The sequence below is a fragment of the Ochotona curzoniae genome, unplaced genomic scaffold (genome assembly GCF_017591425.1).
Source record: "Ochotona curzoniae isolate NIBS_2020 unplaced genomic scaffold, NIBS_Ocur_1.0 contig_2861, whole genome shotgun sequence".
Classification (NCBI taxonomy): domain Eukaryota; kingdom Metazoa; phylum Chordata; class Mammalia; order Lagomorpha; family Ochotonidae; genus Ochotona; species Ochotona curzoniae.
Genome location: NW_024465620.1, coordinates 3,024,910 through 3,048,492, shown reverse-complemented (window position 1 = coordinate 3,048,492; position 23,583 = coordinate 3,024,910). Strand labels below are relative to the sequence as shown.

At 59.9% G+C, this 23,583-nt stretch overlaps 3 protein-coding genes across 7 annotated transcripts in view; all 3 read left to right on the top strand.

Moving 5' to 3' along the window:
- The window catches only part of LOC121155054 (leukocyte immunoglobulin-like receptor subfamily B member 3), a 163,604-nt gene that overhangs the window by 102,750 nt on the left and 37,271 nt on the right, over nt 1–23,583 (top strand). The gene's annotated exons all lie outside the window — the stretch shown is intronic.
- On the top strand, nt 58–6,842 carry LOC121154948 (leukocyte-associated immunoglobulin-like receptor 1). Of its 2 annotated transcripts, XM_040978115.1 has the most exons (8): nt 58–442; nt 677–712; nt 3,464–3,796; nt 5,206–5,343; nt 5,420–5,462; nt 5,546–5,583; nt 5,781–5,833; nt 6,301–6,842. In XM_040978115.1, exons 1-8 carry the CDS (start codon nt 409–411, stop codon nt 6,430–6,432), a joined length of 807 nt encoding a protein of 268 aa, XP_040834049.1. In that variant the 5' UTR covers nt 58–408; the 3' UTR covers nt 6,433–6,842. The 2 variants fall into 2 exon arrangements, with proteins under 2 accessions (XP_040834049.1, XP_040834050.1); XM_040978116.1 differs by lacking the exon at nt 677–712.
- On the top strand, nt 12,338–16,988 carry LOC121154956 (leukocyte-associated immunoglobulin-like receptor 2). 4 transcript variants are annotated; one of them, XM_040978126.1, is made up of 4 exons: nt 12,338–12,753; nt 13,144–13,179; nt 13,828–14,160; nt 16,017–16,988. In XM_040978126.1, exons 1-4 carry the CDS (start codon nt 12,720–12,722, stop codon nt 16,136–16,138), a joined length of 525 nt encoding a protein of 174 aa, XP_040834060.1. In that variant the 5' UTR covers nt 12,338–12,719; the 3' UTR covers nt 16,139–16,988. The 4 variants fall into 4 exon arrangements, 3 of the variants coding, with proteins under 3 accessions (XP_040834060.1, XP_040834061.1, XP_040834059.1); XR_005883619.1 differs by lacking the exon at nt 12,338–12,753 and having other exon boundaries at nt 13,055–13,179; nt 16,017–16,209; nt 16,252–16,988; XM_040978127.1 differs by lacking the exon at nt 13,144–13,179.

The following is a 23,583-nucleotide window of genomic DNA, read 5'->3' as shown; positions in this document are numbered from 1 at the left end:
GCCTGCTGGCTGCACCAAGTACTAGCACTGGGTACTAGCACTGGGTCCAGCGAGCTGCCTGCCTGCTGCTTCCCACCACAGACCCACACCATCAGCACTTGCAAGCGGATGTTCTGCTTCTACTTTAATCATGAGGAAACGAACATTTTGAGTGTCACAATGCCCCGCCCCAGAGCAGAGGGTGTGCGAACCCACGTCAGCCTGTGACCTGGCCTTCACAGCACCTTATCCCACGGACTCAGAGCAAGGTGGGCACCTCGGGGCCGAGCTGGGTCTGCTGGGAGCGTGTACGCAGGAGGCCTCTCCAGAAATCTGGTCAGCAGGGAGAGGAAGAGGACAGCCGCCCCTCCTCTCGGACGGAGCTGGTAGTGCTAAAACCTGGGACGCGGCCAGCACCCTGTTGTGGCCATGATCCCTCAGCCCGCCATCCTCCTGGGCCTCGGTAAGTCCTGCAGGAAGGCCGGTGGGGCTAGGCGGAAGGGCTGAGGCCGCCTCCAGTCTGGGAGACTCTGGAAGTACCCCTGGCCGCCCCTTCACCCTCCCCCCCGCCCCAGTCCTGGAGTTGGGACAGGGCCAGCATGGACCCAGGCTGAGCTCAGACGGTGATGGGGGGTTCCGGGGCTCCCCGTGAGGGGCAGCCCAGCACGGTGTCCCCTCAGAGACCCTTTCCTTGCAGGGCTGTGCTTGGGCCAGCTGACCCACCAGCAGTCAGGTGAGTGCCCTGGGGAGCCAGGGCGGGGCCTGGGAGGGAGACCGGACACCAGTCTAGCGGACTGAGAGGTGTTTATTTTGGTACCAAAAAATGTTGTGGAAATTCACACCTAGCCTGCATGAATCTCCTGATGCGTATTCTCTGTGGACCTCCCTGCACCCCAAGTTACAAAATCCCCATTTGGGTGTCTCTACCCAGATCTCTACCTCATTTGTCACCTCCTAAGTCTTTTAAAAGTTACTGACGAGTCGCGGTGTGCCTGTGTAGGGGTGCAGTGCTTTGTGGACCAGCTAATTCAGGCCAGTGCACTTGCTGCTGTTTCTTGTGGCGGGGACACGTAGCTCAGTAGTTTGGAGATGTCTGAGTGTGTCAGCTGTGGTCCCTGCGCTGCGTGGCAGGCCTCGCGGATCGCTGCGGTGTGGCTGCCAGGTGGTGTGTTTGGGCAGCACCTGTCCATCCACGCCCACGCCCCCCGCTGACCGCCGCCCACCTCTGAGAGCTCCTCCTCGTTGGTCCTGCTGCCTCCAGCTTTTCCAGTTGGACCTGGCGTCCGCTGGTTCCCTCCGTGCGCTGAATGGCTGGGTTGGGTCTGTGTCTGAGGCCGGGAAGGGCCCCCACTGTGCACCTGCCACAGGCCCCATCCTCTTCCCACCCAGCTCCTGATGCCCACGTGTGGATTCTGTATCATGGCCATGGCAAACATGCTGCAGGCAGCATGCCAGGGCAAGCATCACTTTGATGCAGATTTCCACACACACAGTTCTGATCCCACATGACCGAGGCTGACCCCAGAGCTGCCCAGCAAGGTCTTGGCTGGCCTGAGCTGTCATCCTGGTCCCCTCCTGCTCCCCACCCTTCAGGTCCCCAAGCCTGGGCTCCCCTCTCAACTGCTTCTCCCCGCTGCCCGCAATCACAGCCCTGGCCTGTCCGCAGCAGCTGTCACGCCCACGGCCCCCGCCCCGGTGGCCCTCAGCACCTGTGGACTGCTGCTTGCAGAATAACAGCAGGCTTGCTTCTCTTCCACCAGCTGAGCACTCTTATCTTGAAACTTTCCTTTTTAAACTCTTGCCTGGCCCTCTCAGCCTGATGGACTTCTGCCAGCCCGGCCACATCCTGTCGCCCGTTGCTGTATCTGCCAGCATCGCTGTGTCCGCCAATGCTGTGTCTGCTTTCACTTTCTCAGAGACACCTGCTGTGCTCAGCCCCGCGCCGCCTCACACCATAATTAGTCAACTCAATGAAAATCAGAAAAATGGGGCTGGTGGGGGAGATCCCACCTGCTAATTCACCCCCAAAGGCGTGCAGGGGCCCCTGGCCAGGGTAAAGCCAGGAGCCGAGGCAGGTGGTTGGAGCCCAGGCAGGTGGTTGGAGCCCAGGCAGGTGTTGGAGCCCAGGCAGGTGTTGGAGCCCAGGCACCTGAGCTGTGTGCCGGTGTCTGTGTGGAGAGAGGAGCCGGAGGCAGTGGTGGATCCAGGCTCCCTGCTGTGGGCTGTGGGTGCCCGACCTGCCAGGCCTGTGTGCGTGTTCCTGACGCTGTGCAGTGTGCTGGCTGAGCCCTGCTCATCAGCTGTGACAGAACCTCACAGGCTCATGGCTTCTGGTGGTCCCATGGCACAGCCCACATCTCTCCGTCCCATCCTCCTGACAAACAGCCACACACTCTACCTGCTCCCAGGGGCAGTAGGGTTGCCCCTTGCCTCTGCCCTGCCTCTGCCCTCCCTCTCAGGGCATTTAGCAGAGTTGGGAGCTGCAGTTGGCAGTGGGTGGGGTGACTCCATCGACACCCCCAGAAGGCAGGTGGTGGCTGTGTGCCTGGTGTTTGTGGGGTCTTGAACATGGACAACCAACATCGCCACACGAGGGCAGAAAGGACAGAGGGGAGGGGCTCGGAATGCCGGTCACGGCCGCCGAGGTTCAGTGAGTCAGGAGGGCCGGGCTGTGAGAGCCACAGCACCGCACGCGAGGAGCGGGCACCGCGTGCGGGAAACCGCTCTGCTCCCTGCAAAAGGTGAGTAAGCGGGTGGAAGGCCGCGACAGAGCCGTCCCGTGCTGCCTTCATGCGTGTGAACACGTGCCGTGTCGTGTCTGATGGATGTGGGGTGACAGCACGTTTTGCGGGGTGCAGGGTGACACCATCATTGTCACTGATCATGTCTGTCACTCAGGACAATGAAGGAATGACGCACGCATGTGTGCACTGAGAGCCTGCAGCGGGGGCTTTGCTGGCTGTGGCACGGCCTTCCTGTTTCGGACCCTCTGGTCCAGCCCTCCCCCATCCTCCACCCAGCCTGGATGGGGAAGAGGAGGCTGGGCAGGAGTGGAGGACACAGGGAGAAAGCCCACACCCCACAGGGGAGCTGCCCGCGGCGGGATCTGCCTGGTCTCTCGCCTGCACTCAGGGGTCCCCTGGATGGACCAGCACCTGCTGCTTCAGCCAGGGCCACTCCTGACCCCTGTACACTCCATGCTTCCCTGTCCCCCAAGATGACCTGGCCACCCCAGGCTGTGATACCCCCAGAAGGGTCAGATCAAGGCCCAAGGTGGGGCTGTCTCGGGGTCCTTGCTGTCAAAGGCGGGGTGACCACAACAGCAGGTGGGATGTGCCCCAAGCAGTGGCTGCAGTGCTGTAAGTGGGGCTGCGAGGAGGCTGCATGGCAATGCTGTTGCTTAGCAAACCTCTTTCCGTGTTAACGGAGCTTGGTGGTATGGCTGCCTCTGAGTGGGCACTGAGCTCCCGTCTGCTTCCTCCAGAGGCCTGGCCCAAGCCGTCCATCTCCGCCGAGCCGGGGCAGACCATCCACCTGGGGCAGAACATGACCTTCGTGTGCCGGAGTCCTCGATTGTTCAGCGTCTTCCGCCTGCAGAAAGATAGCAAGATTGTCATCAAGGATGAGAAGAACACTTCACTCAACCAGACCGAGATGCGGTTCCCCATGGGCCCAGTGAAGGCCAGCATGGCCGGGCAGTACCGCTGTATCTATGTTACTTCAAGTGGCTGGTCTGACTACAGTGAAGAGCTGGAGCTGGTGGTAACCGCTGAGGAGGTCACCCAGGCCTCCGACCCCGACCCGGCTCTGCCCTCAGGTCTGTGTCAGGCCCTGGGCCCATCCTAGGACCGCCCTCTGTCCCTGGTTTCTGCCATGCCCTGGCCCCCCTCCCTGCCCTGCACACACACACACACACACACACACACACACACACACACACACACACACAGGCTCCTTCTGCCCCACAGTCTGGCTGGGCAGAGGGAATGGAGGCCTACTCTCCCTACTGCCCCCAGCAAAATGGGGCAGGGTCTCTTCCCTGGCTCCCTCCCCCTGCCCTGTGTCCCCAAGAGCCAGGCCTTGTCCAGGCCCACTGCTGGCCAGATGTGCTTTTTGCATGGGTGTCAGGGGCGGACCAGGACCAGCGTGCGTGGGATGGGCCCAGCAGCCCTGAGCTAAGCTCTCGGGCCTTCTCTGCCCTGTCTGTGGAGTCCTGCCCAGCCAGCTCCAGGAGGACATAGGGAGGGAGGGCCGGCCCGAATGCTCAGCACCTGTAGGAGGGAGGTGGCGAGGGCTTGGAGGGTGGAGGGCACCCAGGCCCCTGCAGGCTGGCTGCAGACCCTCGGGCAGCAGGGCAGGTCCAGGTTCCAGCGGGGTGGGGACTGCTGTGAGGGGAGGAGGGGTCAGACTTAGATGGCTGTGCTGGGCAGGACGGCGGGCGGGGGCTCCAGAGGAAGCCAGCAAGGGGAGTCCTGCTCCGCCTTCCTGTCCACAGGCCAGGCATGGTGGGCAGTGTCGTCCAGTGCGGCTTCCTGTGTGAAGGGCAGGTGCTGCCCACAGCAGGTGCCATCAACCAGTGACCACTGAGCCCAGGAAGTGTGGCCAGTGAGACAGGGTTTGGACTCTGAAAAAATGTTATTTATTTCCATCTACTAGAAAAGCCAAAAAAATGAGAGTCAGCACTGTGGGATGGTAGGTTAAGCTGATGTCTGTAGCACTGGCATCCCATAGGGGTGCCGGTTCGTGCCCCATCTGCTCCACTTCCCACCCAGCTCCCTGCCTGTGGCCTGGAAGAGCAGTCAAGGACAGCCCAAAGCCTTGGGACCCTGCACCTATGTGGGAGACCCGGAAGAGGCTCCTGGCTCCTGGCTTTGGCTGCTTGGGGAGTGACCCATCAGATACACATATTCTCTTTCCTCTCTCCTTCCCTTCTCTGTCATTCTGCCTTTGACATAAATAATAAAACAGAGGGAGGAGAGTGATCCAACTTCCATTTGCTGACGAACAGCCAGAGCTGAGCCAGCCCAAAGCCAGGAGCCCAGGACTCCATCTGGGTCCCCACACAGGTACAGGGTCCCGAGGACTTGGGTCACCCCCAGGTGCCTCCCCAGGCCACAAGCGAAGAGCTGGATGGGAAACGGAGTGTGTTAGCTCAGACCTGGCTCTGCAGCGGGGAGAGGTGAGGGGTGCCGTGAGAAGCAGCAGCTGAGGCCCGTCCCTTTCTAGGCATGCCTGCCCCAGGCCCTGCCCCAGGCCCTGGCCCAGGACTCCTGTATGTCTTCGTGGGCGTTGCCGTGGTCTTGCTGCTGACCTGCCTGCCCCTCCTTCTCTTCTGCCTCCATCGCCATAGTCAGACAAAGCACGGTAGGTCCCGGGGTGTGGGTGGTCTGTGAGCGTGCCGGGATGCACCCCCTCTAACCCAGGCCCCCACTCTCCTTAGGCTCCCCAAGCAGCAAAGGTGAAGGATGGAAACCGCAGGAGAGGTGAGGTCCCTGGGACAGCCCTGCCCGCTAATCCTGGTCCCTGCACCCGGCCACCCTCAGCTCTTCATATTCTCTGCTTGCAGGCTCAGCTTGGACATGGAGGACTTAAAGACAACTCCAGGTAGAGGGCAGGGGGAGGACAGGCCTGGAGTGGGGGAAGTGGGGCAGCAGGGGTCTCAGCAGGGGAAGAGGAAGTTCTGGAACCTTCCAGGAGATTCCAGACCAGCTGTAGGATAAAGGCAAAAGCTGAGGTTTCAGGAAGACCTTCCTCCTGACCTCTACCCTGGAGAACTCACCGCACTGTCCTCTCCTGTCTAGACAGCGCCAAGGTTGACAGGCTTGCTGGGAAGGACGCACAGATGGATACGACCGTGAGTGTCCGCTGCCCAGGGATTAGCTCCGTCCCTAGCCTGCCCTGTGCACGGTGCCGCCCCCCACTGACCCGCCCCAGTCCACTCACTGTGCTGACCCCACCCCGTCCACGGCGCCACCCCCACTGCCCTGCCCCGTCCATGATGCCCCTCCCCCCACCTGCCCCAGTCCCCTCACAGTGCCACCCCAGCCCTGTCCCTCACGGTGCTGCCAAGCCCCTGGCACGCCCAACCCCACCCTGCTCCCAGCGCTGCCCCGCCCCTGGGGGACCCTCAGTTTCTCACCAAAGGGGCCCCTGTACCTGTCTTACTCAGAGGGAGGGATCCCAGCGGGCAGCACAGAAGCCCCACCTGGGAAGTCCTCGTGGGTCACAGGCCAGCAGGCAACACCCTGTGGGGGCCAGTGATTCAGGAGTGGGGGGCTCTGTCTTCACCTCCCCTAACTGGCCAGGGCCTTCTTTCCTCAGGTCCTGGCAGCGGGCAGTGGCCAGGATGTGACCTACGCTCAGCTGGACCAGCGGGCACTCATGCAGAGGGCGGCCCCTGCCATGGAACCCTCAGCCGAATCCAGCACGTATGCGACCCTTGCTAGATGTTGACCCTGCGCCTACAAGGTTCACGTGTCTGAGGCCGCTGAGGTGACCCATGTGGGCAGGCGTGTGGAGGGGTACGTCAGCTGGACATGCCTTGGAGGCCCCCTGACCAGGCACCTCAGTCCACTGTTACGCGGCTGCTTCCGGAGGCCCAGCTGTCACTGTCTGGCTGCTACAGGACCCTGCTGGGGCTCAGGGGACTCTGTGGGCAGTGTTGCCTTCTCCTGGCTACCCTCAGAGCTCTGCTCACTCTGTCAGCTGACCCCAGAGCCCTGCTGTGAGCCCCAGCCACCCAGGGGCATGCTCGCTCTGTCAACTGACCCCCGAGTCCGGCTGCTCCCAGCTCTGGCTCAAGCTCTACTTGGTGCATCAATAAATACATTGTGAGGTCTGGACAGAGGTCCCTGCGAGCCCCCAGGCCCTGCTGTGCTGGCATCCGTCGCCAGCACCCTGCCCACCCCAGGCTGAACGAGGTGGCATGGAAGGGGTGCCCCACCTATCCACACACAGGCACCCACATGCAGCGTGGACACATGTCTCGTACACGTGTCCAGAGAGCTCTGGGCCCAACATGGCCTGGGCGACCAGCGAGTTCCCACCAGACTAAACAGAACACTTACCTCAGCTGACCGCTGAGGGGGGAGGGTGTGTCATCGTGATCAATTTGGTAAATTTATGCTTTTCTCTTTTAAAATTGTTTTTATTTTAATATTTATTACAAAGAGGAAGGGATTGCAGAGCCAGCTGGGATGGAGAGGGAGGTGTGTGGGATACTTGTTTATTTCCCTCCTGTGTCCTGGGCAGCAAGGTGTGTCATTCCTCGCTGTCCCACCGCGTTGGTGCCTGGGGACAGACAGCCATGGGTTGCTTAAGTGGTCTCTATTGTTCTGAAAGGTTGTCTCATGGTTACACCAGAGGTGCCAGGTCTTTCTGAGGCCTGTTGGCTGCCCGTATGTACCTCCATGTACCCACAGACCTGGGTGCTGGCTGCAGAACCCGGCCTGGAGTGTTATTCAATCTGTTGTGCTTTCCATCTTTTGAGGAGCTACTGGAAGTCTGCTGTTGGCTTAGATGAGCTGGCTGTCTTTCCTGTTTGCCTGGGTGTACTCAGGGTGGCCCAGGGCTGCAGCACGTGCTCCAGGAACAGACCACACGTCAGATTTCCCTGAGGTTGGGGACCCAGTGTAGCAGTCAGTGGGAGAGCTCCTAAGAAGCCTTGTCTCAGAAGTCCTCAGACCTTGCTCTCACGTGTGCCAGCTGGTACAGGGTCAGGCTCTGTCTGCCCCCTTGCACAGCTAACCCATGTACCAATGGGCACAGCTGCCCGATCAGTCCCACCCCCAGCCCTGGCTCTCATGTGAACTGGCTCCTACAAGTACTGCCAGGCGCTATGGCCTAGTCAGGGGAACCTTGGAGAACTGCTTCCTGTACATTTCTTTAAAAAGGTACATTCTTAGTAACAACAAAAACTAGCTTTGTGTAATGTTACTTGCCATTTTTTGACAAAGGATCTCAAACAAGATAATGGGGAAAGTCCACATACCTGATACGAGGCGGGGATTTCAACACGTTCCTATTCATCTGAAGAATGCAAGAGCTCAGCCAGCTGCCCCGTGGGGCTTTGACCAGAGTGAGCCCCACAGCCTGCAGGACCCCACAGCTGCCCCCTCAGCTGGCCGCCTGGGCCTCCAACATTGGCCAGCTCTGGGGGAGGGGCTGGAAGCCCCGGGGTCACAGCTTTGAGCCTCCATCCTGGCCGTAGGGTGGGGGTCTGTGGCCTCTCCAACTCTGATTTATAGTGGGACTCTGTGTTAAGAGCGGAGTGTGACTCCTCCAGCCGTCCACCTGCTTGCGCCACTGCCTGCTCCATGACTGAGATTCTTGCACATTCTCTGTCTCCCTCTGTCGCCTGGCCAGTGCTGGGCAGCTTCCTGCGAGGCTCCAGAGGTGGGGCTGGCTGCACAAATGCATGGACAGTGCCTGGACCCTGGGGCCAGCTGAAGGAGGTGGCCAGGTGGGATGGAGGGGCCTGTGCATTTCACAGATGCCCAGGCCAGAAATGGGGCCGTATGCCCGGAGGAGGGCGCCTGGCAAGCCTCAGCCCAGGCTGAGACGGAACAGCCCCTCACAACAAAGCCTTGCGTGGAGCCAGACGACAGAGCCAGGCCCACTCAAAGCCACAGCCCATGTCTCGGGGTGTTGCGACAGGCAAGGACGGAGCCCCATGGCTGACCTGGGGACAGCTGCCCAGGGCGCAGGGAGGGCAGCAGCACTGTGGAGCTGGACAGAGCACCTTCCAGCGCCGGGCTTCACCCGCTGGCCGCCCGCTGCTGAGCTCTGGGGACTTGGGGGTGAGGAATTACTGCCTAGGGACATCCATGGATAAGGCCACCGTACATGTAGGGACACTGAGGGAGTCCCAACAACAGGGCCGCTGTGCTTGCAGGTCAGCGAGGGGACTGGGACCTGGTGGTTTGGAGGGGAGAGCCTGGAAGATCTCTATGGGTCAGCCTGATCCACCAGCCCACGTGGGAGTCCTGAGATGGGCTTGTTAGCACAGGGCATCGCTGACCGCCACACGCCGGCCCACACGAAAGCTAGGGCTGGGGGCCTGTCTAGCAGGGCTAGATCCCAGTACCTGAGTGTCAGAACAGGGGACAGGTCACCTTAGGCAAGTCCATGACACCAACCAGCATGCGAGAGAACCAGGTCCAGGGGTAGATTCTGCAGGGGATAAGTGGGCCCAACACTGTGGAAATACAATTCCCGCCGGTTAGCTTGAGTTGGGGTGGGGCCTGGTGCAGTAGCCTAGTAGCTAAAGTCCTTGCCTTGAATGTGCCAGGATACCATATGGGTTCCAGTTTTAATTCTAGTAGAAGCTTCCCATCCAGCTCCCTGCTTGTGGCCTGGGGAAGCAGTCAAGGACAACCCAGAGCCTTGGGACCCTGCACCTACGTGGGAAACCTGGAAGAGGTTCTGGGCCCTGGATTCGGATCGGCTCAATTCCAGCCATTGTGGCCATTTGGGGAGTGAATCAACAGATGGAAGATCTTCCTCTCTGTCTCTCCTCCTCTCTGTCTCTCCTCCTCTCTGTATATCTGACTTTCTAATAAAAATCAAATTAAATTTAAAAAAGAGTTGGGGTGGTGATGGGCTGAACTAGGTTATGGAGCTCTCTAACACTCACGGGTCCTGGGACTGAGAACAGACGGGCAGGTCCAGGCTGTAGCACCTGCATGTGCATCCTAAAACAGGGTGTGGGGCGGGCCGAGCCACAACGTCCTCCAGCCCATACAAGGGCCAAATGGAGGGGCAGGCTATGCCGCACGAGGGCCTAGCACCTGCTGGAGCATGTGAGATCTGGGTCTGGGACTGAACCAAGTGGGGGAACTTGAGGAACTCCCCTGCAGGGTCATAGCTCCCACTGGTGAGCATGTGGTCCAGACTTGAGGGTCAAGCAAGCTGGGCAAGGTAACTCCATCTGTTGGCAAGTGTGTGGTTTGGTTTTGGAAGGGGGCGGACCGTGCAGGGCTGAACAAACCTTAACTTAGCTCACTGTCAAGTGCAGAAGCCAGGCTGGAAAGCAGGTCATGCCGGGCTAGACTGTTACACCTGCCAGTTTGCATGAGCCAGGGACGGGAGCAGACTGAGCAGGGCCAGATGTCAGCACATGCCAGCGAGAGTTGGGACTGGAGGCAGGCTGGGGCAGGCCAGGCTGCAGCATCCAAAGGCAAAGGTCAAGATAGGGGAGGGGCTGTGCCAAGCTGGGTCAGAGCAACCACTGGGACACGTGAGAACTGTGGCTGGGAGCAGGCCTGGTTGGGGAGCTAAGGGGACACCCTGGGTGGGTTGTGGTTCCCACTGGGTACTCACAAGGTCCAGAGTAGGGGCTGTGGCAGGTCTGGATGTGGCTGTAGTGTCCCTTGGCACAAATGTGGTCTGGGGCTGGGGTGCACCAGACTGGGCCAGACTACAGCACGACTGGTACTCATGAGAACCAGGGTGGGTGTAGGACTGGCTGGGCTCGGTATCTGTCCCTGCTGAGCCATGTGTGAGCTGTGTCTGCATGTGGGCTAGGCTTGGCTGGGCTGTAACACCATCAGTAAAAACTGAAATGGGTGAGGGCCAGTCAGGAAAGGCCACTGTTCCTGCTAGGACAGGAGGTGGACTAAGTAGGGCTGGCCATGGATCCGCCGATGTGAGCGCGATCTGGCACGGGGCGAGGTTCTGATGGAGGAGCTTGGGCAACTCCTCTGTCAGGGCACAGTCCCTGCAAGTGGGCACAAGAACCATAATAGGGAGCAGCCCAGACCAGGCCAGGTAATGGTACCCAGCAGCATACGTTTGGCTCGGGGACGAACCAGGCTGGGTCAGTTCATATCCACTGGTGATTCCGAGAACCAGAAGAGAGTGTGCGTCGGGTCGGGTTGGGCTGCAACATGAGCCAGTTCACATGACTGGGGGCTGCTGGGCTGGGCTAGGCTGCAGCCCCCACCAGCGTGAGCTGGAATTGAGGGTAGGCCAGGCCCAGCCAGGCTATAGCACCCACTGACAGATGCTAAGGTGAGGTGGGCCATGCTAGACCGGGCTACAGTGTCCAGCTAGTACACGTGAGACCAGGGGTGAGGGGGTGAACCTGGTAGGGAGGAAGTGTGGGGCTCCCCTGCTGGACCACCACTCCCCTGGACAGTGTGAGAGCTGGGCTGGGAGCAGACCAACCCAGGCAGGGCTACAACACCTGTTGGCCTCATGTGAGCTGGATCAGGGGAAAGCCAGGCTGGGTTAACTGTTCCAACTGGTGCATACGCAAGCCAGAGTGGGTGAGGGTTGGCTGAGCTTTGCTGCAACATCAGCTGGCAGAGGTTGGCACAAGGAGCAAATTCTGTCAAACTGCAGAACCACCTGGAGAGTGCAAGGTCCAGGAGTGGGGGTGGCACGGGAGGGAAACAGTGGGCACCTCCCTCTTGGGTTGCCACTCTGACTGGCAAGCATGAGAACCAGGACTGGGGCAGGCATGGCTAGATAGAGAGTGGCACCCGTTGGCAGGTGTGTGGGCTGGAGAGTGAGGCTGCTTGGGTTGAACTGGGCTTCAGTGCCCATTGACATGCATGAGAGCTGAATGGGATGTGGGACAGACTTGACCAGTCTGCTGTACATACTGGCAAGTACGGGGACCAGGGCAGGGGGTGGGCCTGGTGGGGGTTGTTGCAAGTCACCCTGACTAGGCTGCAGCTCCCATTATTGTACGTAAAGGCCGAGTGTGTGGTGGGCAGGATCAGGCTGGGCTCCAACACCCACTGGTTTGCATGGAAGACAGGACTGGAGACAGAATTGAACCAGCAATTGCAACTACCAGTGTGTGTGACAGACTGTGCCAGAACCGGTATTGGCAAGCACACGTGAGTCAGGTCTGGGAACACCTCAGATGAAGTTTTTGTGGGGATCCCCATAACTGAATCACTGGACTCAGAGCCCCAACCATGGAGAGAATTTTAGTTTCCGTGGTCTGATCACGGAGTGCATATGTCAGAGCTGGCTCCCTCAGGGGCTCAGGTCAAGTAGTGGACAGCATATCCAGGGCACGTGGAGGATATGGCAGTACATAGGAGTCTGCAGAGGAGGCCTGGCACCACAACAGAGGATGGAGAACAGAACAAACTGATCAACTGCCCCAGCCAAGAGTTGGCAGTGAGTATCTGGGCAAATGGAGACTCTAAACTATATCAACCGCTGGATTCTAGAAGGATTTCATCATGCTTGAAGTGGCGAGAACAGCAATAATTCAGAACTGTTGAACTATCAAAACTTCTTGAGCAGGACCCTTGGAGTGTGCCCCACATCGGGGGCCCTGGCATGGCATCGGGTGGCTGTCCTCCATCCCAGGATATGGAGGCAGGTGGGAGGCTGGGTGTGGCTTCTCCCCTTGTCTCCCCTTACCCCCCTCCAGATACAGGAAGATTCAAAAAAGAGAGAGAGAGTGTGGAAATGATGGTCTCACCCTCTTCCTGGAGCCCTTGACCCTTTGCACCCTGATCAACTATGTACAAATCGTCAAAAATAAAAATAAAAGAAAGCACCACTGTGTCCTCGCACTGTGTGCTGTGCCCTGCAGGTGCGGCTTTCCTGGAGCTCCCGTGGAGGGCACTGAAGACGGGGCTGGGCCTGGACCACCTCACTTCCTGTGGGCTCTGGGTGACCAGCCCTGAGAGGAGGCCCTGTCAGTTCCTCCTACACGCTTCCGTCTCAAGCCTTATCCTCCATCAGCGACCACAGATTAGCTGAGAGGAAGGACCATGGCCCCCCGTTCCACGACACTTCTTGGCCTTGGTGAGTCCAGGCGTGTGTGTGTCAGGGGTCTGTGAGACGCAAAGCAGGAGGGAGATGGGCAGCCCCAGGCCCTGCTTCTGGTCCAGGATGTGCTGGACCCGGGCTGGGGCTCCCCTGTAGGCACCACTGAGCCTCAGCCAGCGGGGGTCTGGGGAGAGGCGGGTGGAGAGGGAGCGTTCAGTGTGTGGTGGGAGTCGATGATGTGGCAGGTGTGGTCGGGAGGGGCTGCGTCTGGCCGGCCTGGTTCCGGCTACAGAGAAAGGCAACTGCTTTCCTGCATCACGCTGGGTGGGGTGGTGGGGATGGCAGACAGACAGAATCAGACCCCGACCCCACAGTTTAGAGAAAGTGGGAGGTGGGCCTTTCCCTCACCGTGGGCATGTCTTCCAGTACTCTGCCTGGGCCAGACCGTCCGCTTCCAGATGGGTGAGTTGTGTCCCCAAGATCCCAGCGCTTGCAGTCCGGGGCAACAGTTACAAACGGGCCAGTGCTACTGTCCCATAAACCATGCCGCCATCACTTCCTCCTGGGTCATCAACCTCGGCTACACACCCTTGCTCTCCCCTCGCTTTGCCCCCATCTTGAGTTAGTTGTCACATCCTGTAGATTTTACCACCAAATCTCACATCCTTGTACATCTCCTGGTAGACACCCCCTCCCTGATCAGACTCCACTGAGGCCACACAGCCACTCCAGCAAGTGCAGAAGCTCTTGGCTGCCAGCATTGAGCTGATACAAAGTGGCTGCTGTTGCTCCGGCTGCCATCTCTGTGTCCAGACTGGAAGACAAGGAAAGGCAGACCCTCTGGGCGAAGCTGCTGCCCTTTCAAGCTCCCATCCTGGGACTGTCAGCAGCAAGGCTGTGTCCTGCTGGCCTGCACACGGACTCGCAGCTGTACAAGGTTGATCCAGGCGTTCCCAAGCGCACCTGGAAAAGCACACTCCAATTCCAAGGAGGAAGTGGGTATGGCTGTGGAGGCAGCAGGGTCATGTCTGTGACTTCCCATCTGCCCCTCACAGCAGGGACGGGCGACTTCCTCTGAGTGGGCACTGAGCTCCTGTCTGCTTCCTCCAGGGGCCAGGCCCAAGCCGTCCATCTCCGCTGAGCCGGGGCGGACCATCCCCCTGGGGCAGAACGTGACCTTCGTGTGCCGGAGTCCTCAATCGTTCAGCCTCTTCCGCCTGATAAAAGATAGCAAGATTGTCATCAAGGATGAGAAGAACACTTCACCCGACCAGACCGAGATGCGGTTCCCCATGGGCCCAGTGGAGGCCAGCATGGCCGGGCGGTACAGCTGTGTCTACCTTACTTCACAAGTCTGGTCTGACCACAGTGAAGAGCTGGAGCTGGTGGTAACCGCTGAGGAGGTCACCCAGGCCTCCGACCCCGACCCGGCTCTGCCCTCAGGTCTGTGTCAGGCCCATCCTAGGACCGCCCTCTGTCCCCGGCCTCCCCTCTCCCGCCTGGCCCCACAGCCTGGCCCTACTCCCTCGACATGCACGCATTGCCTCTGCCCTGTACCTGTGGGTCCTTCGAGCCCTGGTCTCCCCTGGGACCTGCACACAGCATGGCACTGGCCCTGTTGGCTGGGTGGGGCCCACCCGCTGCCAGGAAGCACGTGTTTTAGCTCAGGGTGGTGCAGTAAGCCGACCTTCCGACCGAGCCTTGGGGCCCCAGCACTCTGTCCCCCGCTGTGCCGCACCTCCACTGGGCAGGCTGGGTGCTCAAGGGAAGGCCCTTCCCCACGGCTGCCTGTTGCTTTGTGAGGTCTGAGCGGGAGCTAACATGTGAGGGGAGAGGAGGTGTGAGGGCAGAGGAGGTGTGAGGGGAGAGGTGTGAGGGGAGAGGTGTGAGGGGAGAGGAGGTGTGAGGGGAGAGGTGTGAGGGGAGAGGAGGTGTGAGGGCAGAGGAGGTGTGAGGGGAGAGGTGTGAGGGGAGAGGTGTGAGGGGAGAGGAGGTGTGAGGGGAGAGGTGTGAGGGGAGAGGAGGTGTGAGGGGAGAGGTGTGAGGGCAGAGGAGATGTGAGGGGAGAGGTGTGAGGGGAGAGGAGGTGTGAGGGGAGAGGTGTGAGGGCAGAGGAGATGTGAGGGAAGGAAGTATGAAGAGGAGAGAGGTTTGAGGAGGTGTGAGGAGGAAGGGAAGTGTGGGAGGAAGGGAGGTGTGGGAGGAAGGGAGGTGTGGGAGGAGACAGGTGTGGGGAGGACGTTCTTCCCCGAAGCTGAGCTCTCTCCTCATCCCTGTGCTGTGACTTGGGCTGCCCGGGGTCAGATGCACAGGGTCTGGGGTGTACAGACTGATTTACCCGCAGTCTGGGACCCCGGTAACCTGGGTGCCCACCTGGGTACCATGGCCCTGGGCGGGGCGGGCTTCCAGGATCCTAACCCTGTGGCCCCGTGGTGTTAGCCCGGGCCAGAGCCAGCCGGTCTGTGCCCATGGGCATGGCTGTTCTTAGGGAGCACAAAGCTGAGCCCATGGGAGCCAGGGCGGTCCTGTCCTGCCCGTGTGCCCCCTGTGCCTTCGCCTATAACAGGTGCAGAGCCAGAGCCCACGGGGCCTGGGGGTGCTGGGGCAGCAATGCAGGACAGACAGAGCGAGCTCAACTCTGAGCCCACGGCCAGCTCATCAGGCAGAGGTGTCAGCTTGAGTGTGCACGTCTGTGGGCAAGTGTCTGTGTGTGTGCCTGCCTGTGTATCTGTGTGTATGTGCTTGTGTGTGTATCTGTGTGTGTGTCTGTGTGTGTATCTGTGTGTATCTGTGTGTGCCTGCCTATGTATCTGTGTCTGCCTGGGGTGGGGGATGGGTGGCAGGTGAAGTGAACCTGGAGGTGCAGGGGCAGCCTTCACCCCAGAGCCAGGCCAGTGAGCTGGGAGCACATGACCTCACTGAGGGGAGCAGGGACTGTGCCTCCTGCAGCCGAGGGTGGACACCACCCAGCTGTGAAACCTCTGGGTCTTTGTCCCCCAGCCTCCCGTCGCCCCCTTTACCCCTGAACAGTCAGAGTCTGGTCCAAGGCAGCTGTGTGTGTTGCCCTGCCCTTGGGCTCAGGGGGGAGTGCGGGCAGGGACTCCCGATGAAGGGACAGTCCTGGGGAGGCCCTGGCATCCAGGAGCCGGCTGTGGAGGCAGCCCCACGCTGCCGGGAACGCTGTCAGGGGTGTGCCTGGGGGATCGGACTCTGGCCAAGCTCCTGTGCTGGGAGCTCGGGCTGGGCTGCATCCTGTCCACCGCTTGGTGACTGTCCCACATGACCTGCTCTTTTTCCAGTGCCTACGTTCCCGAAGCACACGGTATCGAACAGCATCCGCCTGGGCCTGGCCGGCGTGGTCTTGCTGATCCTGGCAGCCATTCTGGCAGAAGCTTGGTACAGCGAGCCCAAGTCGCAGTAGAGGTGTCCAGAGTGGACACTGGAGGGCGCCCTCCGGGGGGCTTGGACCCCGCAGCACTGGAGCCCAAAGGGGTGGGGGGACTGCTGGCAATGCAGCATTGCCAAGGGTGCCAGGAGAGGAGGCACCTGCCGAGTCCAGACAGAACACAGCAGCCCACACCCCAGCCTGCCCTCCGTGGGCACGCTGGGCTTCTGCCGCTCACTCCGAGGTGTGCGGGGCGGCCTCTACCCCTTGCCACAGCCCCTTGCCCACGCCTTGCTACAGATGGCCTCTCACCCCACCCCTCAGAGCGTCTGGCTGCTTCCCTCCCACGGGCGTCTTCCTGCCCTCCCCGCAGTGACTCTGCCCAGGTCTCTCTCTGCTCCCCCGCTCACGCGCCTCCTGCCGGAACGGGCCTCAGTGCAGGGCCGCCCGGAGGCTGGCAGCTGTTTCAGCCTCAGAACCGCGTGTCGCCGAAGGCTGGTTTCCTGTTTTGTCTGATGCGAGCAGCATCTTCCTTGCTGTCTCTGCTTCCCCTTTAGACCCCTGTCCTTAACGCCAAACCCCCTTCACAGTTTAACGCGATTATTAAAATGTCACGGTTCCTTCATTCCAGGCTTTTCTTGCTGTCTTATTATGATCTGATGACTATTTTGTTGCTGGTCATGATAACTTTTGATTCTTTTACGTTTTCTGTATTTGCTACACATTTTTCTCTTGTTTAATATTTATTTTTATTGGAAAGGCCGATCTACAGACGGGCTTGTTGGGAGAGCTGCCGTCCAGCGCCAGTGGCGGCAGGTTGGTGCCGGTAGCGGCCGGGGAGCTTGCTAGCTGGCTGGACTCCCTGGAGCGGCCACGTGGCTGCAGGTCACCGTGGGGCTGAGTGCCGCTACAGGCCAGAGGAGAGCCAGGGAGGAGATGGCGGGAGGAGCCCCAGCGTGTGAGGAAGCAGCCTGTTCGGCCCCTGCTCGCCGTGCCCTTGGCCGGTCTTGCTGGACATCGAATCGGCACTGGCTGTCTCAGGGCCAGATCGGGGAGTCAGCCGCCGGCCTGGGTCAGCTGCGGGAACAGTCTGCAGTGACCCACAGGCTCCAGAGTCTGCTTCTAGAACAGGGAAAAAAGACAGCTGCGCCAGGACTCGGACCGTACTCTGACGCCAGCCCTGGAGGCAGCGGTTTCACCTGCAGCCCCACCACGCGGGACCCTGGGGCAGGCTCCTGCTTCAACTTGAACAATTCTAACTTTTCTTGCAAGGCAACTCCAGGATGACAAGCTCTCACGCTTTTGTTTGGGAAGAAGTCTCATCTCTGTGTCTCCTCTGAAATCCTTGCCTTGTCTTTTTAGAGTTTGGTCAGAGTAGACTAAAAATCTTCTATCTGGAATTCCCCATGCCTCATGGATTGGACCGTTCAGCTGTCTCTCGGTAACATCTGGTCATGAGTCCCTTTTTAAAACACGTGAGGAAGAGCATGCTCCTTTTCTGGTTCACTCCCCAGGTGACTACCATACGACCAAGAAAACATCACCCAAAATATTGCTGAGTGAGACACGAAGAAGGACGGTGACCAGGAAGCCAGGCAGACAGTGAGGCAGAGCCGCTGACCCACTGGAGGCTCTACCATGTGGTTCCCTCCACTCGTGATTCTGCCTGCAGTGGGTGCCTCCCCTCACCACTCCCGAGGCCCCCGCCTGCCTGGTGCTGCCTCCTCCAGGGCCCACGGGCCTTCCTCTTCTACGACGGCTGACGTCCTGGCTGAGTTCCAGCCAGCGCCCCTGTTTGCTCAGGGTTGACGGCGCCCAGGTGTCCTCTGCCCCACAGCCTCACCTGCTCCCAGGGTACGGAGCACTCCCTGGCTGGCCTAGCTCCAGGGCAACCCATGCTCTCAGAACAGTCTAGAACCCTCCCATCCTTACACCTGCTCTCCCTGTCCTGCACAAACCCTGGCTAGTCCAGGTGAAAGCCAGGGGGCTGGAACTCAGGTGGGTTTCCCACGGGGGCGGGAGGGAGCAGGGTTAATGCCCTTGGACTATGCCCTGCTGCCTCCCAAGGTGCCAATTAGCAGGAGGCAGGATCAGAAGCAGAGAAGACAGGGCTCCCACCCAGGACCTGCAATGGGGGAGGCTGACGCCCACCGGGGCCAGCTGTGACAGGCCACAGCCTGGAGGGGGCATGTCACCTGCTATGGACAGTGAGCTGGGCGGCTCCTAGCAAGGGGGTCCCCCCACAGAGGGAGCCTCAGGGACAGGGCCTGGGAGCAAGGCCAGAGCTCCAAGCACAGGCCTGAGGAAGAGGCCAGCTGGACAGAGGAGGCCCAGGGCCCCCAGGCTCTGACCAAGGGCTCAGCGGATGCACTGACTCTGACCCTGAGCCCCAGCCTGGCAGGTGCCCACACAGCGGGGCCTCCTCCACGTTCAGGGTCTCCTGGGTCAGTGTCTGATGCAGTCTGTGAGGAGTTCACCATGTTTGTGTGTGCTGAAGGACAAGGCTCAAGATTCATTCTCTTTCTGACAATATTTAAAGAGTTAGAGTGAGGGAGAGATGCAGAGAGACCTGCCATCCCCTGGGTCACTCCCCACAGGCTGCCATGGGCAGGGCTGAGCAGGAGCTCCATCCGGGTCTCCCGGGGCAGGCTCAGGACTCAAGGCCCTGGACCATCTCCCGCAGGGACAGCTTTCCCAGGGCCTGGGCAGGGAGCTGGGCAGGAAGCGGCGCAGGTGACCTCCCAACCCACACATCCACGCTCCCTGGGGTCACATGGATTCCGGCCCCTCCCTCAGGCTCGGCCCTGCCCTGGGCCTGACCTCTGGTCTTGCAGCCCAGGAAAGGGAAGTGGCTGCCTCAGGACTCAGAGAACTGAGAAGCATCCGTGGGCAGCTTCCTGGGGCACAGCCCCCAACCCTCACTTCTCTCAGGGGCATCCCTGGGCCGGAGCAGGCAGGGTGGGGGAGAATGGCAGGGTGGGTGCAGGGGACAGCTGAGGCTCAGGCCTGGTCCTGAGTGACCCAGAGCCCACTCTGGCCTGTCCTGGTCTGTCCTGAGGTTGCAACCCACAGAGGTCAGGGCGTGCTTCCCCTTGCGTTAGGACTCAGATAAGGAACCCCTGTCTCTGCCACCACCCTCTCCTCCCTCCTCCCCAGACTCTAGGCCTGTGTCCTTGCAGCCGCTCTGCTCCTGGCACCATGGGCTGCAGCACGACCCAGGCCCTCACTGCCCTCCTCTGCCTTAGTGAGCTGGGGACACAGGACAGCAGGACCCACTGGGCCTTGGTGCCTGAGAGACCCCACGAAGGCAGGGGCTCAGGGTGGTCCCAGCTGTCCGCATGGCTCAGAGGCGCAGGGCAGGAGAGGCGTGGTGGACGCTCTTACGGGGACTTGTCTTGTAGGCTTTTTCTGGGGGTCCTGGGATGGTACACAGGTGGGTGAGTCCTCCCAGACTCAGGGTCTGGGACAGCTGGGGTTGGGGAACCTGGGACAGAGGTGGCAGGTGGGCTCCTTGGGACCCCGGGGACTGGCTGCACACACAGAGTCACAGCCCAAGCCCTTCTTCCCACTGTGTCTCTCCCCTTCCTCTCCCTCCTCCTCCTTCTCCCACACATACTTGTCCTTGTTCTGTCCCTGAGTGTAGCTTCCCTTTTGTTTGCCTGGCTCAGTGTCACACCCAGCATTAGGATGCTCTTAGAAGATGATGTGTGGGCCCAGCACAGTAGCCTAGCGGTGAAAGTCCTCTCCTTGGATGTGCCAGGATCCCTTATGGGCACCAGTTTGTATACCAGCTGATCCACTTCCCATCCAGCTCCCTGCCTGTGGTGTGGGTAAGCAGTTGAGGTCGGACCAAAGCCTTGAAACCCTGCACCCACATGGGAGACACAAAAAAAGCTCCTAGTTTCCGACTTCGGATCAGTTCTGCACCCATTCATAGCAGCCACCTGGGGAATGAACCAGCACATGGAAGATCTTTCTCTCTCTCTCCTGCTCTCTATAAATCTGACTTTCCAGTGCAAATATATAAATCCTTTAAAAACAAAAACAGAACAAGATGGTGATGTTGTGGTCCTAGACAGCTAGTTCAAGGTCACGGCTTGCACGCCCCTCCTCTCCCACGCAGGTGTCCTTGCTGCCCGTGGGACCCTCACCTACCGTCACCTGGAGCCTGAGAGGGGGCAGTATCCTGTTGCTGCGTGACCACGCCCCTCGCAAGCCCCCGGAGAGGCCCATGACAGGGAGGCGCTCTCTCTCTCTCTCTCTCTCTCTCTCTCTCTCTGTCTCTCAGCCACGTGTTTCTGTCATTCTCCCAGTCCAGCTCTGCTGCCCGGGGACGGACTCTGAGGACAGGGAGGCCCCGTGCATGGCCCCTGCGTGTCTGTGCTCCCCACCCTCTGCTCGCTGCTCGCGTTGGAATGCTAAGATGCGTTCTATCTCTAATTTGTATAATTTCAAGAGTTCCAGAGAAGTCCTCGCAGTAATGAAATGTGGACAGAGAATGTTTGCTGCTCTCTTAGTGTGTCCAGCTTGTTTGTTGAATGACTCTTAGAATAATTTGTGTTTCTGGGGAAGCTGGAACATGGATTCAGTGAAACAGACGATTTCCCAGAAATGACCATCTGTGCCTCTCAGGGATTCAGACTGGATTGTTGTAGAGATTCATTAATAGTGGAGATCTGCACCCCAAAAACCAGGACACAGTGCCCGAGGACTCAGAACCTCAACTGTTCTCAGCAGCCCGAGACCCTGCGCTAGGATCATGGATAAGCCTTGCCAACTACCCTGCCTGGGGAGGTGCGTGTCTGGGGAGGTGCGTGTCTGGGGAGGTGTGTCTGGGGAGGTGCGTGCCTGGGGAGGTGCGTGTCTGGGGAGGTGCGTGTCTGGGGAGGTGCGTGTCTGGGAGGTGCGTATCTGGGGAGGTGCGTGTCTGGGGAGGTGTGTATCTGGGGAGGTGCGTGTCTGGGGAGGTGTGTGTCTGGGAGGTGTGTATCTGGGGAGGTGCGTGTCTGGGGAGGTGCGTGTCTGGGGAGGTGCGTGTCTGGGGAGGTGCGTGTCTGGGGAGGTGCGTGTCTGGGGAGGTGTGTGTCTGGGAGGTGCGTATCTGGGGAGGTGCGTGTCTGGGGAGGTGTGTATCTGGGGAGGTGCGTGTCTGGGGAGGTGTGTGTCTGGGAGGTGTGTATCTGGGGAGGTGCGTGTCTGGGGAGGTGCGTGTCTGGGGAGGTGCGTGTCTGGGGAGGTGCGTGTCTGGGGAGGTGCGTGTCTGGGAGGTGTGTATCTGGGAGGTGCGTGTCTGGGGAGGTGTGTATCTGGGGAGGTGTGTGTCTGGGGAGGTGTGAGTCTGGGGAGGTGTGTCTGGGGAGGTGTGTGTCTGGGGAGGTGCGTGTCTGGGGAGGTGTGTATCTGGGGAGGTGTGTATCTGGGGAGGTGTGTGCCTGGGGAGGTGTGTATCTGGGGAGGTGCGTGTCTGGGGAGGTGTGTGTCTGGGGAGGTGCGTGTCTGGGAGGTGTGTATCTGGGGAGGTGCGTGTCTGGGGAGGTGTGTATCTGGGGAGGTGTGTGTCTGGGGAGGTGTGAGTCTGGGGAGGTGTGTCTGGGGAGGTGTGTGTCTGGGGAGGTGCGTGTCTGGGGAGGTGTGTATCTGGGGAGGTGTGTATCTGGGGAGGTGTGTGCCTGGGGAGGTGTGTATCTGGGGAGGTGCGTGCCTGGGGAGGTGCGTGTCAGGGAGGTGCGTGCCTGGGGAGGTGCGTGCCTGGGGAGGTGTGTATCTGGGGAGGTGGGGAGCAGGCTCCATCATCTCCCTCTTCCTTTAGTGACTGTGGCCTGGACAGATCTGAGTACAAAGTCCTGTTGGATTCCTTTTCGAGTTAGAGCGGTTTGTCTTCAGGTGCTGATTCCTGTAACTCCTGCTTACTGCCCGGCTGCTCCCCTGGTGCTGGTTTCCCTTAATCCCCTGTGATGTACTGTTGGAGTAGTTTGCATACCACTGTTCAGTTAACTCTTTTATCAACCTGCTTGTCCTGCAAAAAGCTTGTGTAAGAAGCCCAGAAAAACTCAATAAAATGTGCATTGGTCCATCTCGCCTTTGCATGCCCTGTGTCCTGCCTCGAGTCCCGGTCCCCCCAGAGGGACCAGCAGGAGATTGCCACAGTGACTTTTCATCGCTAATTAGTACTGGGCACTGCCATTGCCAGACGAGGTTGGTAAAGACTCCTTAATACATCCTAGACTTGTGATCTCTCCCTCACAACAGACGCATGTCTAACCCTTCTGGGCCGGGGAAGGGCCCTGGTCTCTTGGATCTGCCAGCAAAGCTCCACCACAGGGGAAGATCCTCTGGGCGGGGGGAGTTCAGGGTTCGCCTGCCCAGGGAGGATCAACGAGGGAGCTGGAGGACAGGAGAGAGAGCTCTTAGCTGTCGTGTCTGTGTGGAGGAGCCCCGGGGCCTGAGCGTCATGTAAGGCTTTGCTGCACAGCAAGGAGACCACGCCCATGGCCGGTCGGTGCAGGGGTGAGAGCGGACACCACTGCCCGCAAGTTGCAGAGTCCAGAGGCACCAACACCCCACACCACGATTTGTTAGAGAAATAATAAACAAACAAACAACAACAACAAAAACCACAGTGAGACTGCACTACAGACACACGAGGTTGGCCATGACTATGAGAAAAACAAAAGCTCAGAAGCAACCATGCCTTTCCAGCACGTGGAGGGGACAGGACCCTTCCACCATGCTGGAGGGAAGCTCAATGGTGCAGCTGCCGTGGATAACTGCAGGAAATCCTTGAGAAACTCGTCATTGACCTACCCCTGGCCTGGAATCCCACAGGAGATACTGAACATACTAGATTGTTCCGGAATGTTCTTGAGCTGTACAAATGGCCACAGTGAGGGAGAGTTGAAGAAAGGGAAGTTGTAAGACGTGGACCATGCAGGAGGTGACTCAGTCCTGAGGCCTCTCAGGGGAGACACCATGCTGGTCAAGGGTACAATGGACCATGAGAGGGGCTGTGGCAAAGTCAGGCCTCAACTACCCAGGCCATGCCGCCTACAGCAGCTCACACTCCACCACAAGTGACACAGCCAGAGGCCCCACCCAGAGCCCAGCTCCTGCGGGCACCATGAGCTTGACCCTGGTGTGGGAGTTGAACAGGAACAAGCTGAGACTTGACTGAAGGCCCCTGAGCTGTCCTTCGGGATGGCCAGTCCTGGGCCCGGCGGGGCTCACACAGTGAAAGGCAACGCCAGGAGAAGGGTGCAGATTCCCTGTGCTTCCCCATGCCTTCAGCTCTGGCTCCCCTTGCCCCTGCCCCAGGATGGCACTGCCTCCTGCTCCCTGGCAGCTGGGAGCCCAGAGCTGGGCCTCCAAACAGCCCTGCCCAGCACAGGGCCTCGCCCCATGTCTGGTTCTGCCCAGGCAAGACCCCAGAGTGAGACCCTCCCCGCCTCAGGCACTGCGCCATGGTGAGGGAATGTCCTGCTCAA